General features: G+C 43.5%; 1 protein-coding gene across 2 annotated transcripts in view; it reads right to left on the bottom strand.

Annotated features, from left to right (window-relative positions):
• Positions 1-20,108, bottom strand: part of efna3a (ephrin-A3a) — a 73,531-nt gene extending 53,423 nt beyond the window's left edge. The window contains exon 1 of one of the 2 annotated variants that reach the window (XM_051955770.1): positions 19,467-20,108. In XM_051955770.1, coding sequence (XP_051811730.1) covers positions 19,467-19,576 — 110 coding nt within the window. In that variant the 5' untranslated portion in view covers positions 19,577-20,108. The remainder of the gene's footprint in view (positions 1-19,466) is intronic. The other variant, XM_022208423.2, reaches the window with a different exon arrangement.
• Between the last annotated feature and the right edge of the window lie 549 nt (positions 20,109-20,657).

Below are 20,657 nucleotides of genomic sequence, written 5' to 3'. Positions count from 1 at the left end.
AGGCTAAACTGACAGAGATGCGTTTGGATGGCAAATCGGATACCCCCCTGCCGGGCTGGAGGAGCCCATGTCAGTGCCTGTGTGTAATTTGGAATTAATGGGACGGTAAAACTTTTAATTCAAAATCCCAGCCTTGGGGACAAACACATTTGCATACAAATGAACACAATTTCCTGTTTGTTCGGTATGCAAATACAAAAGGAGGAACTTAGAGCGGGGCTGCCACAGTTAAACAAGCACCACGACGCTCAGCCGAGTGCAGAACGCGCAGGCACCCAACCGAGCACTTCAAACACGGCTCTGTTTGAGATACCCGAGTGCAGCGGGGGCGAGCGGCGACCATCCTGAAGGACCGCACAGTCTTGTGGGGCTCCGGGTAACCTTTCTCCCCTCATCTCATTTACGCGTGGAAATAACAAGTGAGGTGAGTCTTCCCCCAAACACAAGAGGCAATTAAAGACGACTGATCTGAGGTGGAGGAAGAGTGAAAGATGGCCATCCCAGGGGCAGGATGTGGCTCAAACGCTCACTGTAATAAAATGGAATCATTTCATGAAGTAATTAACAAATTACACCTCTTTAGACCTTTCATTGGGAGATACTATGAAATCTAATTTTTGCATTAACTCCAGGTTTTTCTATGTAGCCGCCTGCGATAAGCTCTCCTCAACAATGCGAAGAATTAAAGGCATCTCGTTCCGCCGTTTTTCCAATAAAGGTTGCGGCCTGCTTTGAATGCCAATGACACTCAGGATATGAGGCTGCGATCTGATAGCGCATCATTCGTCACTGTAAACATTAAAGAGACAGAAAACGAGGGAACTTGTTTGCATTAACATAAGTGACTGGCATGCTGGACGAGGAACAAACCGCCAGCTTGTTCAATTCGCCAGCCAGGGCGACGTGCTTGCCAGGTTGGATTTGGTTCAGACACTAAACAGTGCACTTAATGCCACGGTGCGTCATGTTTGCATTGTGTAGGACGTGGCTAAACTCCGGCAGGCAGCACTTATTTACAGTTACACACTTGAGTGACAGCCAGAGTTGCTATTTTTCACAGCGATATCTGGGCCCAGACTGGAAGCCACAAACACACACACCCAAACACTAAATAGCAGGATTTGTAATTAAGTCTTGGGTCGTGAGCAAAATGACCCCAGACATTGGGCTATGGTAAAAAGCAACCCGTTTCCCAATGACTTCTCATTAGTAGGCTCTGCAGCAGCTCCCCATGTACAATCCTCCCTTGGAACTCTGAAGGTGACACAGCAACAGTGGACTTTGATGGGGCACTGGGGAGCTGTACTTCATATCACAGGACTGCTTCCTCTGCAGAGTAAAAGGTTTCAACAATCAGCGGCTGCAGCCATTTGGGAAGGAGGAGGTAAAATCTTCCTTCTCTGGCTTTAGGGAGGGACTACTTTTTTCCTCCATGCTTTCTAATGCGGCCACCAGTACATGACAAAGTAACCTCTCCGCAGATTATGCGCTCCTGCTCGCCACAGATACAATCCAGTCCATAAATCATTAATTAACTGAGTGTTTGCATCAACAGCACATCTCCCGCAGCCACCTCAGGATCTCACAACACTGAATCAGCAGGCTAGGGGTCATCAGAACGCAGGACGCCGCAGAGAATTAAGCCTCGACATGCAATCAACTTGTTTAAAAAAAAAGAAACTGCAGATATGTGGATGCGCTCAATTGACAGGTCAGACAGGTTCAAGGTGCCTCGTCACCCACTAAGTCAATCTTCCGGGCCGGGGATGGAAACCAGCGTCGGCGCTGCTGGGCCTCCAGTTACCAATGGCCTGATCACATTGCGTATTCACTCGCCGACTGCGGGGCTGATTAAATCTGTATTTAATTGGATCAGATCTAGTCGTGATGAAGCGCTCCCCCCGGCGTTTAACCCACGGTCCTCTGTCAAGTGAGAAGGGAAAAAAAATACTGTGGGGGAATTAGGAGCGGGAAATGAATACCAATGATAGGCTGTGCTAATAGCCAGCGCAGGAGGAGTGGACCACACCTGCAGGGCTTTACAGAGAGGAATCACAGTTAGCGGCTTTTCTGTCTCGGCGTGTGTGTGCATGTGTGTGCGCGGCTCCTTTCTTCTTTGATTAGTTAGACATTATGTTATTCAAGTCGCACAGAGACTTTTTTTTGTTTTTGGTTGATTAGCTGTTTTGTAAAAGCACATCACTGATAACTCAACAGCATTCCAAAAAAATAAAAAATCTCTCCGCCAATCAAAACTTTCATCAATTTGTCATGATTACTCCACTACATGCATTTTGAAGAAAAAGTGGCAAATTTGCATAATTTCTCAATAGTAAATACAATTTTACAATTACTTCCTCATTGAGAATCTCCAGTCAAGCTGAACAGAGCTGTGTGTAAAGAGGTGTGTGTGTGTGTGTGTGTGTGTGTGTGTGTGTGTGTGTGTGTGTGCGCACGGGAGACATAAAGTATCTTTAAGTGGATTTACGGTGCATCTTGGTTTAAATCGCACGGCTTACGGAAGAAAAGCAGCAGATCTGGCATTTGGGTTTGTGAGTTAAAGTATGAGATGAGGTGTCTTACTGCTCAGAGACTGATGCTCCAGCTCAGATAAACTGTCAGTGCTTATGACTGGATGCTGGAGTGTCTCAGAGAATGACACAGCATCGAGGTGGAATTCCTCCTCACAGTTTCTGACCTAAAGTATAAAGTTGGGTTTTTTTAGCTGTTCGGTATCTAGACTTGTTTACACGGGGATTTTTATAGCAGCGGCCTAAATTCACACGAGAGAAAGGTTACACACACAGTAAAACCAGTCCTGTACTGCTGGCCATTAAACTGCCTCACATGAGTAATTAAAAGTTTATTGCCTTGCTCAAGGGCACCTTGGTGGTAAAAGTTGGAAAAGGGCGGAGCGTTCCTCTTTCAAGGGCTCACAACTTGATATTTCAACCCCATTGCGGGAGTTTTTTCTGAGAAATTATCTTCAAAGACACTTTTTTCACCTCTTTAACATCATCAAAAGGCTGCGGTTCGGGCAAATAAACTGTGGCTGAGGTGTAGCTGAGGTTAAACTACAAAAACACGTAAAAAAAAAATAAAAAAAGTGGAGCATTAACTCACACTCTGGTCTTCCATGCCATTCTGTCATTTAAAATCCACATAAAGAACATGCTAATTACTAGCACTTGAATGTCAGACATCAATCTGTCATTTTTCATAAAACATAACGTACCACACAGCGCTTTACACAACAAAGAAAAACAATAAAAACAACACTCCCTACCTCCTGGAAATGATTATGTGATAAATGATGCACCCTCTGTGATAAAACACTATCATAAATAAATCTAATAAATTCCAGAAATTCGCAATGAGGAAACACCCGAGGCAGGATGAGCCGAAAATCCAGAGGAGCAAAATGAGACAATGACGGAAAAGTGAAGTCTATAAAAGTGAAGGCAAAAATGTCTAAATACATTTAAAAAAAACAGAAAAACCACATGAAAAAGATGAACAAAACGCCAAAGTAGTGAGCTTAAGTATGGTCAGATTAGGATGTTTTCAGTATGTCCTATTAACAGGCTTGGCTATAGTTTAGATTTTAATTATTTGTGTGGGCTTCACTGCCCTTTATTCTACAATATAAGTAATAAAGACAGAAACCTCTTTGACCCCCAAGCAGTTTTGGGCATTTTTTAGTGCTGCAGCATTTTAGTCCTCTAAGGAAACAGCACAACCATTTACACGTGTCTAACACACTTCTACTGCCATTAATCATAAAAAGAAAAGAAAAAGCTAAAGTGAATTTGATTACACATTTTCTCAAAAAAATGAAAAAAAAAGTGAAATCAAGAACATTTTTCTAATTGGTCACTGCACAAAAATGTAAAAGTCGCATGCAATAGATGACCTATTTCTATTAGGTCTCCATGGTCTAAACACAGCCTGCAGCTCAATCTAGTTAAGCTAAAAAATCCCTGAATTTTTGTCAAGTAATTGTCAGGTGCAGCTGAGTAACTAGTGGCTTCCTAGTTGCAGTGAGGAGTGTAGACCGTCTTCTGTTTTTACAGAACCTGGATGGAGCAAACAATTTACACGAGGTGAATTTTTAAACGAGAGATTTAGAATTTTGATCATGGTTTTACGATTGGATTAGATTTTATTTTTGTAATGTAATGGAACAGCAGAGATGAGTAACTCAAGGATCATGTGAAAGTTGAAAAACTGCAAGTTATTTCTGTTTTCACAGTTTCTGGCGCTGATAAATGTCATTTTCTAGCTGACGGCAAGTTTTTGGGGCTCAAAATCCACAACGTACAGCGCCCTCCGTAATTATTGGCACCCCTGGTTAAGATGTGTTCTTTAGCTTCTGATAAATCCATTTTTTTCCTAAATAATATAGGACCACAATGGAAAAAAAGAGGACAATCCAACCTTTAATTCAAGTGCATTTTTTCATTGGGGGAAAAAAAATAAAAAATAAAAAAAAATCACACATTAAAAATAAATTCTTTTACATCAAATCATATGTGCCACAATTATTAGCACCCCTGATGTTAATAATTTGCACAACCCCCTTTTGCCAACAAAACAGCACCTAATATTCTCCTTTAATACATTTTTCTACAATTTTTAGTGTGAGAGTATGCTTCTGTAATAAAAATTGAATTTATTCTAATGCTTTCAACACATCTTAACCAGGGGTGCCATTAATTATGGGGGGGCGCTGTATATCTTCCATTTGTTCCATTTTGGTATGGAAGCAATACAACAACACAACACATATGTATAAAGTGTTGAATTTCAAGTTGGGTCTGCTCAGTTTTAATTGCCTCATTAGTGCCTGTGCCAATCTAGACAGTCTTTACCGTGTAACAAACATTGCAGTGTCTTATTCTCAGCACAGTGTTAACTGACCTGAGATTCTTTCAGAGACACCTGCTTGAGTTTTTTCCCGCCTGTGCAAAGACGACAACCGGTGAGTTAATGAGCAGCAACAGCTTTAGGTCAGCGCGCGTGTTATTACGGTATAATACAAAATTGCCTGTTTAAGTTCCACACACACATGCTTTTATTGTATAATCACCAGTGGTTGGATGACTCAGCCATTACACCACCATCAGCTGCTTATTTAAATACAAACTCTGAGCCAGTTTACTTTTGGTGACCTCCCTCTGTCATCGTCGGCACCGAGGGGAGGTTAGTGATTAAGGGTGTCATTCCACCCGCTGACCTCGTGGGTCAAAAGAATTCTGGATAAATTACCTTCCAGAAGGCCAGACCTGTATCGAACGGCTCAGAATGAACCACAAGGTTGATTGAAAACTGTATATTTGCATACAAGCGTGTGAGCAGGCGTCGGCAGAGCGGCAAACCTCCGGCTCTGTGCTCAGGTTGAGGAGGCAACGCTGGGAGGGAACGAGTCCTCATTAAGCAGGGAAAGCATCATGTTCTGAAAGCGCTCTCTCCCTTTCTCTAAATATAAATGCACAGTATGAGGTTGACACCAGTTTGAAAATATGGCTGAAACCTAAATAACTAAATAAACCTTTGCTGCATGTTTAGAAATTAACGTGACTCTGCTCATGAATATTCCATATGACCATAGATTGCTGATGAACTGTCTAATGAAGAGGAGGTGGAGGAGGGGAGGAGGATTTTCGCTGACGAACAGCAATTTCTTTCTTTTTTTCCCTCTTTTTTTTTAGATTTGAAAACTGAGACCTCGCACACGTTGCACAGCACAGGAATGCTAATGTCCCTGGCATTTTTGAAAGTGCCGTTATCTTCCTGGCACCGCGCGTTAGCTGGAGATATCGTTTCCTTGGCACTAATTTACCCCCATACAGCAGTCGCTGGAGGTGAGAATCAAAACCTAATGGAACCTCTAATTTGACCGAAAGCTCATTCCCTGTTAGAAAAATTAAAGCCTGCTAATTAGGGATTACAACATGTTCTATGAATTGCAAATGCCAAGGCAGAAGTTGTTGCAGATTTCAGGAAATCTTGACAATTATTTCCTAAAGCGCGACTTTCATTCAGCGCACAGAGCTGATGCGAGATGAGAACCAGAGAGCTTCCAATTTACATTACTGCGGATCAAATGACAAAAATAACAGCCAGAGATGTGAATGTGATTATCTACAGTCGCTCCCTCTTTTTCCAATCACGGCCACATTGTTTTTAACGGCAGTCGGGGGCTCTGAAGAAATAAACCTCCTGGTTATTAGACCAATTTCCACAGGGGGAATCCATCTTCTCCGTGCGTCACGCTCGCTTTTTCCCACAATGACTTCAGGCTGTATATGTTATTCTCTTCGCTACATCATTTAACTCTTAACAACTGTGGTGCCGCCATAGCATACACTCCCTCCTGTCATGTGCTATAAGGGAAACACCACATTCCCTCCTCCTCTGTGGATCCTGACAGGCCTGTTCTTGGCCTTGTCATCGACTGTCACCTGTGACTCGGCGTCTTACTTACTTGCATCATGTGGTAAATGAGCGTCACTTCCTTCTACCTCTCTCTCCTCTCTCCTGCAGCTCACTCTCTTTTCTCTTTCCTGCTGTAGATCCCGACCCTGACAGGTGCTGGGAGGGATTTCACAAACGTTTGCTGGAGCATGTGCATATAATACAGAAAGAAAGAGCGTAAAGGAAGCGGACAGACAGCGGGTGTTTCAGGTCGGATCTCCACGTCTAAGCAGACTGATTTTCATAATAAGAGAGCTACCTCTAATGAACACGTTTCATTAAGCCTTTGAAGCAGGAAAAGGAATCTGTTTCTGGTTATATTCCCTCCCCGGTTGTTGTCATTACATATTTTCTTCCATGCAATTACAATGCAAGGGTTCAAGGCGTCGGCTGAAGCCTGTTCCGCTGTGTTTCCAGCAGTGCCTCCGAGCTGCTTGTTCCGATACAGTACGCATGAGCACCAGAAGAAAGGTTAGGGTCTTTAAAGATACTCCACTTCCTGACACACCATTAATATTCTCCATACAGACTCTTCCTCTCCTCTACATACGAATATCCCCCTCCTCCTCCTTCCCTATCCCCACTTCCACTCTCTGCCTTTACATCTCTGAATTGCTTTGTATCTGCCTCCCGCATCTCCTTTTTTTTGTTTCTGTTGCATTTTCCTCCCCCCTACCCCCCCCCCCCCCCAACCCCACTTTCTTTTTCTTCTTTTTGGTTATTTTTTGTCATAACTTTTTCTACCTCTCCCTCCTGGGAAGTGGCACAGAATCCCTTTAAGTGCTGCAAAAGCAAATCTATTTATCATAACCATCTATCTCTTACTGCTTACTGTATGTATATACTTACTCTATGCTATACTGAAAGACACACAAACACCGCAGAGACAAGGAGAAGCTTCTCCCATGTGTTCTTACGCTGCACTGGAAAGACAAGTACACCAGCGCTGACGGATTTCTAAATAATGATACAATGTATGTGAGTCACTCCTTCAATTGCAATAGAGCGCTAAATTAAAGGGAGGTAAATGGGCGGTAGTGCCCACTCTCCTCCCACGCACGGCAATGCGGTTGAGCGAAGCAGCCTTCTGGGACTTCCCATTGACTCTACACAAGGTGAGAATGGAGCAGGAACAGAAGGCTGAGCAAAAACACTTGAAACGACACGGCAGGAAGACGGAGTGGGGCGGCCGCTCGGCGAGGTAGCTGCAACTCAAAGAAAGGCAACACGAGCACGAGGGAGAGACTGACCGAAAGAGACAGAAACGGCCACAACAAGGAGACAGAATCATTACTGGGCTTTCACAGCCAATCAATCAAACAAGCACGTACGGACATGGGCACAATAATCCAGACTGACAATGAGACATGAAAACACCTTAAATGCCACCTAATAGCAGCCAGACAAACCCATAGTGAGAGAGCACAGCAGGACATTGATATTCTGAACACCCACACACAGCATGGTGAGGAGCTGGGCTCCTCTCCGTGTGTCTCCCAGTTTTATTACACACTATGCTCGTCTAGACACAGTCCAATGCAGCACTACACAGGCTGCTAGCATGAGGAAACGCCACCGAATCATACAGTGTACACACAAAGTACAAGTCGAGTAAGAAATGTGGCTTTAACACTATTATGGTCACAAGGGCAGCTGCTGTACATAGCCCACGGCGACAGAAAAGCAGCTGAACCAATAAATAAATAACTTAATCAACAAAGCAGTGCAGCAGATTGGTACATAGCCAGAGGAGGATCTGCAGTTTAATCAGGGGAGCGCAGTGAGCAGGTAGATTACAGGCTCGGCTGTATGTTTCCTCAATAATCCAGTCATTAATAGCACGGCATTCAAAATTTAGTGATAACATTCAGGGCACCACCTCTCCTCGCGCCTCCACAAGTCACCCTCCCGACTGTAACAAATGCAAACAACAGACTGCACTGTGGAGCCGCTTCTCTTACCAACACTACACACTGTTCCGGAGAGGGGGAGGAAGCGGGAGGGAAGAGGGGAAGGGATTCTCCCCACTTCCCCCCCCCTCCAACTGATGGAGGATGCCAGTAGTGTGTTATGAGTCACGCATTGTCCGTAGAAATGAACGGGTGAGAAAACCAGGAAGGAAGCTGTGCGAGTAGCGGGGCATGATTATGCATGTGTCGTAGCTCATGTATTAACCATAACCGAATTTACACATCAAGGCGGCAAATGAATTCCGAATAGATTTTTGATGCAGACCAACACGAGACCTGATTAAATGATGAGCTGGAAGATATGGAAACACAGACGCAAAGAAAGGAGCCACCGAGTTGTGCTCTGATCTGCTGACTTTGTACTACGTGTTGTGTTATGTAAGAAGTTGAAGCAGAGCCACAGCTAAATGTCACTGCAACTTTCTTCCGCCCGATTGTCCCAATAAAATCAAGGCGTTAGCAGGCTTTGGGTTTTATAAGCCGCATCGACGTTTATTTTGCGAGTTAACGGCCAGGTTCTGGCATCACATTGATGCTCACCGTGGGCTCATTTTTCCTGCACCTTTTTGGAAGCATAACTAGAAGCAGTGTCTTTTGTCTCGTACAACAAAGTTATATTGCAAAGGTTGAATTTCATTGCTTTTTTTACTTACCAAAACTTGAAATAATTAAATCAACATGTACAATATCTTTCAAGTGCCCATATGTGTTATCAATAGTGGAGAAAACTCATGGCTGTACATATTTTGGTATTTACGTTTTTAATTTGCTTCCATCCTTGTGTGCTATCTGTTTTTGTACACCGCCTGCAGTTCAATCTAGTGCAGTCAAAAAGTCTCAGAATTTTTGTTGGTCTCAGCTGTGTCACTAACATCTTCCTAGTTATGATGAGGAGAGCACAATTGTTTATGCTTCTCAGAATCTGTGTTGTGTAATTTAGTTATTTCTGGCATTTTTTTTAATGAGATGTTGAATCTGTATTCAGCGATGTGGTTAAAATATCATGATTTCAAGCTTAGGTTTTGTTACATTTTCCAACAAAATGGCACTTCACAGTAGAAGTAGTTCAAGGACTGTTGAATTCTTTCAGTTTTTTTTTCATTTTTCGGTTCAGATAAATGATGTAATTTGGCCAGTATTTTTAAAATAACACGCTTTTCAAACCCACCAGCAGGTTTGGTTGCTCAGACTGTTAACCAAACTACAAAATGAAACATTTGGTAAAGTGTAAACACGTGAAAGCTCTTGATCAGGAGCCACTATGGAGCAAGTATTGCATATTTTTACTGTGCTCAGAGGCACGATAAGCTTGTCAGTCAAACGAATGCAATGTTGGATGTCTGAGCACATCATCTGAAAACTGCTAATTCCCAGATTTTAACAACAGCTGGAATCCCCGAGTCATACTTTAAATACATGCGTTGCACCCCTGGCTCAGGAGGAAGCAACAGGAAGGAGGAAACGAAACGGGATAAATCAACTTTTACACCTATTAAGACAAAAAAGAACAGATAATGCAGTGTGCTCCTGCAGAGTCTGCTGCTGTGACAGAGGATGACAGCTGGAGGAAGGGCATTTTAAAGCCCCGTCAGACGCTACTGATCGGTCAGGAGCGGTTGTTTTGGTGGTCGGACTTCCTGAAACAAACAAGCAGAGCTGGCAGGCACTCAGACACACCGGCGGATGGAACACATGTTAATATTTTAATCACCTTAATCAGGATGTCCAGACATTCGGGGCTGAACAGCAGCTTGTTCCGTCAGTCTCTGAAATTATACGTTTAACTCAGCAGATACAGTTGAGATCGAGCCGTCAGAAGCTCTAAGTGTCAGGTTTGAACAAGGGCGATGTAATTTCAGGTCTACGGTGTCGGTGCTGCATAGGTGCTCTGCATTAATACAGCAAAAGGAGGTGTAAGGCGCTCCCTCCATCCGATGGCCTACAGGTCACCCTTAGGCACGGTGTAGCACCTGTTTAGCCTCCCGCAAAGGGTTATGTGAAACCATGACTTGCAGGTGGATGGATGGCTGTACAAGCAGATTCAGTTAGAGTGGTTAGATATGGTTGTATAATCGCAACGCTGAGCAGAGGAATCCATAGATCAATGACCAAGGTTAGAAGTCCAGTACGGACACTGCAGCTGAAGAAGACCACTTCAGTTTTTATTCCTGTACAATCATGAACTCCAGTCAACGTCGCTTTAAGCTCAATGATGTGAATGGAGCCTTCAGGGAGATGAAAAGGGCAACAGTCGCAATTCAGAAAGCAAAAGATCGGATTAGATGGAGAGAAATGATCGCCTACGCTGAATGGCATGACATTTGATTGACTGTATCTCAGTTCACCCAGTAATGTATTTGTTATGTCACTAAAAGTCAATCGAAAATTGATCTGCTTTTGCAGATTTGATCTAACTTTGCTGTTGACTTTTAGTTAACTACTATTAGTCATATTTTTATGTGGCACAGTGAAGTCCTGTTGAAAAGTCAACACTTTGTCTACTATTCAGTAAAAATTAGCAAAAAAATAATGATGATGGAGCGCAGCTAATATATTTACTCAAATATTGTACTGAAGTCCAATCTTTAGGTATTTCCACTTTAATTAAGCATTTCTGTTTTATGCTACTTCCACTCCACTGCATTTCAGAAGGAAATACTGGGTCTACATTTATTTAACAGCTTTATTTAGTTTTAATATGAAGATTTCACTCAATGGATAATACTGCATGTTAAACCAACTATTTCCAACCTTTCTGGCCTCTGATGTCTTTTACAAAAAGCAGTGTGTAGCTGACCTCTGTAAAAAGTAGTTTTTTCACCATGTGATCCTGCCCTTATGGTGTTTTTTTATACTTATTAGAAGACACACTGTGAACATTTTAACACCTTGACACTACAGCGTACTAATGAATTTCAAAACCACAGATTCAGACTTCTTTTCATACACAACAAACTTATGAAACCAATCCTGTCATCTCACAGTGACACTTTCTGCATCACTTTTCTTCTTCAGAATGGGTCTCCAGTTCAAACGGCTGAATTACTCCGACATTAAAAACAATCAGTGTGTAGCGTAGAATAGTTTGACAGGAGGGTCAATGTTGAGCGGGTGTGTTCAAGGTTTACAGAGCTGCACGTTCTAAAAGAGGCAGAATTACATCTAAAACATTTTAAGTCAGAAATTGATTATTTTCATGGACACACCCTGTAAATATACTAGTTTGAGGACAGTTTCTAGGAGTCAATTAATCAACAACCAGAAAGCTAAAGCTTCACTAACAGCAGTTTTGTTTCCCACATGGTTTCATTTCAGCAAAGGATCCAATATCTCACCAAAAATCAAAGATTAGACAAAAGGTCCCAAAATTGGAAACAGATTTTTGTATCTAAACTTTGTTTTTTCTTCTTTCCTCTCCCATTAATCATGTGAGGAGCGCTGAAGTTTATCTGGTGTTCGTGGATACAATATATGAAGTTGTTCAAACCAGCTACAACAGTAACTGATGCTTTGCTATTACTCATCTAATGTTGGAATATACATCAGTCAGAGTGACCACACCAATACTTGATACTTTAACTACAGTTTGCTGCGAATCCTGAAGTACTTTATAGCCTTCATGCGCTGACTTCTATATGTAATGGAGTATTTTCACACTGCTGTGTATAATGATAGTTCCTACAGTATGATATTACATTGTAGCACTCGCCTGGTGCTCTGTTTTCACACTAATGCTTATTGCTCCCTTTAAATGGAGCAGCGATACCCTAGAAAAGTACTAATGGACCCACGTGACCCTCTCCCCCTACAATCCCGGCTCAAACATCGCACACCGGCTCGCGAGCACAGGTCACGCTGTACATTTCACAGCAGCCGCATGTTCTCTCCGACAAATGCGTTTAATGTCATGACTCCGTGCAGCTACTTCACCAGGCACAGCATTTAAATACCTCCGAATGTTAAATTCAAGCAGCACAGCCCCTCCAGCTTCCTCACAACAATAATACTTTCATTTTCGCCAGTAGGTAGCTTCCCATCCAATCCACTTACATCACACTTTCAAGCTCTAAAGACTTTGCTATCATATTTGTAATAGAAGAGTTTCGCTTGAAGATGTACTGATTTAAATGTTCCCTCTAACAACATAAGAGGGATACATTAAGCCACTGGATGTGCTGGCTGCCGCTGCTGAGGGGTCAAATTACTTTTTGTCATTCTGGATGCACAGAGCACTAGAGAGAGATTTCAATTTTCTTCAAATATTCTTATTACAGAGACGACGGCTGCCAAAGGGTCTCAGACCTTCATATAATTACATCTTCAATAGGAAAAATCTCAATTATAACAGAATATCTAATTATTGCGCTGCCCGTATCCGAAATTGCCCTCACATGAAAGGGAAACTGGAGCCGTATCATCCACTAAGCTGTGAGGACAGTTTCCACTTCTCGTAACGCCGCTGTTGTTAAGCACCCAAGAGCATTAGAGGGAAGACCTGTCACGGCTCAAGACCTGAAGGGAATGAACAGAGAACAAGATATGACAGAGCACAAACCTGTGTCCTCACTCGCTGCCTTTTTTATGAAGGGACACTGATAACTCTGAGGGCGCCGGTCGGAGCAAAATAGCACCTCAATTGCCATACTTCAGCAGAGGCCTTCTGCTTCAATAAAAAAACAAATTATTTTGACCAACTGCTGTGGCTGCCATATCGTTTTCCAGGCCATGTAGCGTAACAAGGCCCATTTCCCAAATAATCAAACTCCAGCCAGTGACCATCCACCTATCAACAGCTTTGATCTTTTTACATGGCAGCCATTTTCATCATAGCTGCAGTGTAATTTCCCAGTGGGTAACGGGCACGGCGCTGCAGACTCCCAGTGTAATGTACTGTGGAGCTACCAATCGGAAGTTGGAAAGCCCTCTTTGTAGGAAGCATTTGCATTCAAATCATTGAGTCTGAAATTGGTTCTACCTGTCTGGGATCAGGACTATCTCCTGTGGGCTCCCACTGCCAGTTAAGTGCAGTTTTTATAGCCTTGAAGGGCAGGAATGCTAATGGCTTTTGATATCATATTAAGGGTCTAACTATGTTTTTCTTTGGACTCGCCATCAGCTGGGGGTAACCTGTAGATGAGTCCCATCACAGCCCATGAACAGGTTAGAATGGCACACCAAATCTGCCAATTCCTCATAATAACGAACCTCAGCGGTCTTGGAGTGCCTTGGACCTCAAGAGGGGATGAAGAAGTAGAGGAAACGCCAAGATGGAAGACTTTACTCTGACGCAGTAATAGTCAAACTTTCCACATATCTATTAAAGTCCATGCTGATTAAGTGCCTCCTCCTGAGGTTTCCTCTGCGTCCCCACCCATCTTTTCATTTAACTGCACTGTAGAGTCAAATTAATGTTTACCAATAGCAGCAGCTAAGAACCAGCAGTAATACTTCTGTGCCATTTCTTTTAGTCTTACCAATTATTTTCACACAAGTTTGACTGTGTTGAGAATTCTAATGACGCATCTCACAGAGAGAAGCAGACCTTTATTGATGGAGTCAGATTTTTTTGACTAAGCTCGTTTTAAATTTTATGCAGATGAGCTGCGAGACATTTGGCAAAAACAAGTGCATGCTGATGTTCTCACCTAACCTTTGAATCAGTAAAGCGAGCAGAATCTAAAGTATGTTCTGATGAAAGCCTTTTCATTTTGCACCGGCGCAGGAATAACTTACAGTTTGTTTAGGTCTTGCACGCTCATTCACATTTTTCTTTCATTTTAATGCTACAGAGGACTGTTTTCTTGAAGATTTATTCAAAACGTTGTTCTCTTTCATCCGTGCACGGCCTCATGTTTTTTTAACCTTTGTTTTCTCTGAAGCTACAGCTAAAGCAAGCCCTTGTTTAGTGCAGACACACTAAAGGCCTCCAAGGAGCAGGAACCCCGGAGCAGTGACTGACAAGGCCATAATAATCAATTCTCAAGCACGCTGTTCCAAGGCAGTCCTTGATCTGGGCTTCCCAGCTCCGAATGCTTCATGGCAATTTACTGACACCACCAAATCAAATTAAAAATGCATTTGGAAATTGATCACCTGATGCACCCAGATTGATTGATGCTCAGAAAAGCAACCTGCTCGTGTTTTCTGTTCGGCCCGAGTCCATTCTCCTTCCCATACAATATAAATGTATTGATCCGCACACCCACTCCTGGATCCATACGAACCATTAAATATCCTTTCAGTGTTTCTCTGTCTGTTAATGTGACTCCTAGCAGATTCCAACAAGCTAAAAATGGCCAGCACACCCCTTTATCAGCCCAATAAGCTTCAAGACACCGCTGCCGATCTGTGATTTAATGAAGCCAGGTGATAATGTCAAGTTACCTATCCTTTTAAAAGCACTATTCATCAAGCTAATCTTTTGGATGGTTAACCCTCCTGTTGTCTTCATTTATAGGCACCAAAAAAAATGTTTCCTTGTCTGAAAAAAATCTAAAAATTCTGCAAAAAAATAAAAAATAAAATCTCCAAATTTCTGAAAATTTGCAAAAACCTTCAGGAAAAAGAAATCCAATAATTCCTTAAAAGTTTCCCTTAAAACGATATTTTTAAAAATTCTCCAAATTTGGCAAGACAATTCTTGCAAGTATTTTCAAAAAATCTGTAAAATTCTTCCAAAAAAAAAAAACAAAAAACCAAATCCTAAAAAAAAATCTGTAAAACTTCTAATATTTTCTTTAAGAAATTCACTAAAAAAAAAATCAACCAAAATCCAGCGAATTCTATGGATTTTGGTTGACTTTTTTGTGAATGTTCTTAAAGAAACATTTTTCTAATTTCCTTTTCCCACCAAAAATTTCCCAAAAATGTTGAAAATGTGGACATCAAACGTCTCACTGTGAAAATATATTTTTTTTCCACACTGTCAAACTTTAAAACGGGTCAATACTGAACCGCAGGACGACATGAAGGTTAAACCAGGGAAAAAGGCATCCAAATGTTCACATGCAATCTGAATAGTTGGAGAGAGGAATACTTAATTAGCGACGGAAAGACATGTTCAATTCAAAAATGTATAAAAGGTCAATTTGTACTTTTCAGTCAGTGGCATTCTCACACATTCATTCTCATTTAACAACTGCATCCGGGGGGAAAGGGGGGAAAAAAAAACAAAACACTGCAACCAACCCTAATGCTGTCTGAGGCGCTTGTGTGGTACAATGAAAGAACAAATTGAATGCCAGTGAATAAGACGCATTTGTATGCAAAATCGCCAAGACAGCCAAGAGACGGGCGGACGGACGTGCACGCTATCAGGTGGCAAATCTGCTCGTCTCCCGTGAGCTCCGTCTGCGCCGTGTTGCACGGGCCAGAGGGGCAGGTGAACGGCGGCGAGCTATTGTCTCTGAGCATCGGTCCACATGAATGACCCAGCCTGTGTCCACATTAGCACGGATCAACTCCTGTGGGTATCATCTCCTCACAAAACAGCAGCTACAGCACATTCAGCCAATAACCTAACTTCCATATCCGCTAAAACCCGCGCTCTCTTTCACCCTTCCTGACTTCTGGCCAACTCAATCAATCTTCCTCCCTCTGCTTTTTCTCTCTCGTGTAAGACAGCTCTGCTTTCCTACCTTTTCAGGCAGCTCTCCTTCCATTCCGCCACGATCTGTCCATTACGCCCACCTCTTCCCTACTGTACCATCCTTTTTCCTTCTCCCCACCTAGTTTCTGAAGCCTCCTTATCCATCACCTCACACCTCTGTCCCCTTTCTTCATTTGTCATTAACAGTCACCTTTAACGCAGCTACATATCTACAGAGTTCTTCCTGCAGGGCACCAGGCTCTCCTTCTGCCCCACAGGGAAGCACCTTCAACTCTAGCCGGGCCTGCACACCCACACAGCCCGACCCGGTGGTTAATGAGGCTGTTGAGTAAGACAGCACCTCGACTCAACATTGATCACCAAGTCTCTGTTCCTTCAACTCGCAGGGAAGCTATTTGTCAAGGTGATAATTTATTTTGTAGCACCAGAAATGGTGTGTGGGGAATTGGGCTGTGTTTTTTTTTTCCCCGTTCTTCTGTATCGTGTGGTTTAAAAGGCTTGACAGACACCGTTTCAGGTCCAAATCAGGGTCATAATGTGCAGCATGAAACACGCAGAGCTGTAAATCACCAAGGATCAGCCACAAACAGCTCCTGAACACTTTCATCTTGCTGAGCAGGCCAGGGAATGGTGATTTAGCAAAGAGATGTGTGGCACATTTTTAAACTCTGCTTTCCCTTTTGCATGTAAAGGCTTTCTGCTTTGGTGTTGCATTAATAGAGGCGCTGTGTTTCTTGAGGGAAGGTGTGGGGGACCGAATGAAAGCCGGGTTTTCATCATGCTGACACGGGGGTGCCCAATTATGGGGATGCGCCCTGTGTAACCAGCAAGGCCGGACACCTGATGGGAGGAGGTGGCGGGAGCACAGGACGCTGCTTGTGGATAGGCGAGGTTACCGCAGTGCACCGCTGCTCCCGCGTGCTCACAAGATGTTCCACATCTCCCCCGTCTAATTGGCAGATGGCCTCAGATGCGAGATGATTTAATGGCCTGCGCGTGTGTTTTTTCCTGCCTCAGTCAGCCATTAGCAGGGACATCTGTAACGACTTGGCCAGGCGCTCTGCTGAGAGCGGAAGCTGAGACCAACACTTTCTAATGGGGGGTAGTGCGTTTGTGACGAACTTGGCCGGTAATCAAAGAGCTGCGAGTTATAGGTTATGATAATCGAGACATCGTTTCAAAACGTCCGCGGCAGAAGAAAAAGCCGCAGGAAATCGTCTGATGTTGTTTACCTCAGAAAAGCTGTAAAGAATCAAACAGCGCAGTATTACCGGGCATCGACTGTGTAACAATCCACTTTGGACTCTCAGTACACCAGAGCAAGACATTTCTTGCTGAGCGTTATCATAAAAAGCCATTTTCATGGCTTTGGTACAAACAGCTTGGCTTCCAAGTGATCCCATTTCTTGCAGCTGTGCCATAACCATCTGTGCTGAATGCTGCGCTCAAGGGTAAAACATTAAGGCCTCAACCAGAGTCTGGCCCTAAAGGCCTCTGGTTTTTGGCTCTCTGACGCTGCCTTCATTTTCTTACTGCTCCCTCCTGAGAGCTAACGAGAGCTGGACGAGGGAAGGAGCTCGCTGTGGAACGAGCGAGGCCTTCAGCTGGCTCTCTGTGCATGTAGACAGAGTTGTGGAGAAGTGGCTCCAAGCCTAAGGCCTTTAAAAGCTTGATGGCCATCAGTATTCTCACCATAGCCTCTGAGGATTTGTCTGCTACCTGCAAACTGGGTCAGTTTTTGCATTATTTTAGAGATTTGTATCTTGCTGTGGAGAAAGAGGAGGTTTTGCACACGCAGGCATGTAGACCCACACCTGCACTTAGTCTGGGTGTGTTTCTCTGCCTCTCTCACACACTGTGGTCTGCATTCATTAAGACAAGCACATATTTGTCATTTTAACACATAAATGTCAATTTAAAGCCAAAAAATGTGCTAAAACAGTCATGAATAACGACACTGAGCAACCACACCATGCTGTGAAAATCATTGTAGACACCAAAAGACTGATTAAAATTGATAGATAGCACTAATACTGATTGCGACACTCAAAAATCAGTGCACTTTTATAGCACTTAAATGCAGCTAAGTCTCAGCTAATATAGCCACTCTCTATTCATGTCACACTGATGGGATTAACTGCAGTCATAAATCTAAAATAGTTCTGAATGCTTCTCAGTCATTCACACATTAACATTAATGAGGAAGTGACAGCGCTGCAGCACCACCTCGACTATTTCCACCAGGTTTTACAGCCATTTGTCTTGAGGAAACCTTCAAATATTTGAATCTTCCCCCATTCGCACGCATTCAAATATAACTTTCATACAATTCTAATCTTCTACTGTATGCGTCCCCTCAGCTGAGCGCCTGGGAGGTGAGCAAAGGACCAGGGGCAGATGGGGGGGCGGTAATGAGATGCTGAAAGAAAGAAAAAAAAGGGAATTGAGGGGGACAGGCTGGCTGGTGAGACAGTAGAAAAATAAGAGAGGGGAAGAAAATAACCAAGTATGAGATAGAGAGAGGCGATAGGAGAGACCCGTGTCTGAGGTGAATACAAATGGACAGAGGAGGAACACAGATAGAAGAGGAGGGAGGAGGGGGGAGGCAAGGAGGGAGGTTGTGTGAGGAGAAGAGATAAAAGAATGTGAGAAAGATGGATTCACTGTTGGCTAATGAGAAGACAAAGGCAGCAGGATCCACATCGATCTCTGCCCCACAGCAAGCTGGCTTTATACAGGTAGAGATAGGAGAGCCTGAGGAGGCTTACCTGAGGTAAGCAACCTTACAGCTGTTGGAGGGAATCAGGGTCCAAAAATAGGCGCAGATGTGCTGAATGCATCCATGTATGGTAGTTTGTGTGTGTGTCAATCTATAGTGTGCTGATCTGAGGTATGTGTGTGTGTGTGTGTGTGTGTGTGTGTGTTATACATTGATGCTGCACGAGAGCAGGGAGGTGGATGACAGACACAACCGAGAGCAGGTAAATGAAAAGACAACTGCTTAAATGAGTCATTACTGTGAGCCAGCGGATGGACTAAATGTGAAGATAGAAATCAAATATTTATGGAGCAAAAGCACTCTGCAGGCGGGGTGAGGAGAAGGAACAGTGTAGAAACAGTTTCCCTCTGGAGAGGCATTACTGTACTCAAACTGATTAAATGATTGGAGAACAAACCAGCAAGAAAACGAAGCAGTCAGGCAGCTGAAGCTTCCTGGAATCAGCTGATTTTAAAACTGTAAACAGAAAATTGGCTTAATCTATGCACAGTCATGGATTTCAAATGTGTTTTCTGACAATAAAAGACCATGATCACTGTCTTGCAAACAAGTTACCAGCTCAGGTGCGCATCAACAAAAGAGGAGCATCGGGTTCGTTCGCCTTTAACGCACATGAATGAAAGCCACTTACAGCAGGTTTGAGCTGTTCCAGTACACCGCATGCCGGTTGCTGGCTCTCGAAAGGTGCAAGTTTGTCAGCGCCAGCGTGATGAGGCTGAGAGAAAACGCTGCGAGAGCCATAATCCCTCCGGTCCAACCTTGGTTCTCCCCCTTCTTCCTTTCTGCGTCCCCCTGCTCCTGTCTGTCCCGGCCGGTTGGCGTCGTTTACAACATCCCAGCGGTCAAAAACGCGTTTTCGAAGTTCCCAGTTACCTTAACAACGAGCAGCTCGGTTAAAATCAGGAGGGGGTGACTGTTGTCTGAGTGGCTACGTGTTCTTCAACTCAAATCCCATCATAACGAGACCCATTTGGGCATCTGGGACGCACTTTCAAGTCACTCCTTTTGTGTTTTTTTCCAAAGCGCAGGAACAATACAGGTGAAGAAAAGGCGAGCAAAAAGGAGCTGCCACGTTCAAAATGACAGCTGAGGTCGGTGTTTATGGGTCTTTGCAGAGCTTTAAAGTCGCATCCAAGCCGCTGGATCTGTGCTGGAAGGTTTGTGTACCTGGCGCTTCTCTCATCATCACCAGCAGCCGCAGCAGCAGCAGTTACGCGCTGCGCACAGAAACGCACCAAACCCGCCCTCTGATGGCCAAGACGCGCTCACATGTCCGTCCATCCAGCCAGCCTGCCGCCCCGCCCCCCTCTCTCCAAAACGTGCACTTGCGTGTGCGTGTGTGTCTCCGTCTCACTCACTGTTATCCTCTTAATTGGATCGTTTCGACTGGACACAGTTCTTAGAGGATCAGTTAAACTTTGGTGAGGAATTAGGTTAAAGATTACATGAAGGGAGCCAGTGTGAGGATAAGGATTAGAATTAATGTTTGCTCGAGTTTTGGAAGTGAAGGTGAGATTTTTTTAGGGGAGCAGGTTAATGGACATTCATTTCACAAACCATTAAAACAAAGAGCCTGAGCTGCAAAACCCCTTAATTAGTAATTAGGTCAGAGCCAATCAGTCAGTGCTGCACCCAGTGGCTAGGCTGGCTCCTGTTCTGCTGCCTTATTGTGTGCATAATGGCCTGATATTTAACATTTGAAGGACCCATTTGCTATTTACCCCATACATATATTTTGTTTGTTCGTTAAAGATCCCATCTGGTTAGAATTATTTTTAAAACCTTATTTTTGTGACTATATTGTGTTCCTTAAATGTGATAC

This window comes from Acanthochromis polyacanthus, chromosome 11 (assembly GCF_021347895.1).
Source record: "Acanthochromis polyacanthus isolate Apoly-LR-REF ecotype Palm Island chromosome 11, KAUST_Apoly_ChrSc, whole genome shotgun sequence".
Classification (NCBI taxonomy): domain Eukaryota; kingdom Metazoa; phylum Chordata; class Actinopteri; family Pomacentridae; genus Acanthochromis; species Acanthochromis polyacanthus.
This window is presented reverse-complemented; position numbering and strand designations above follow the sequence as displayed.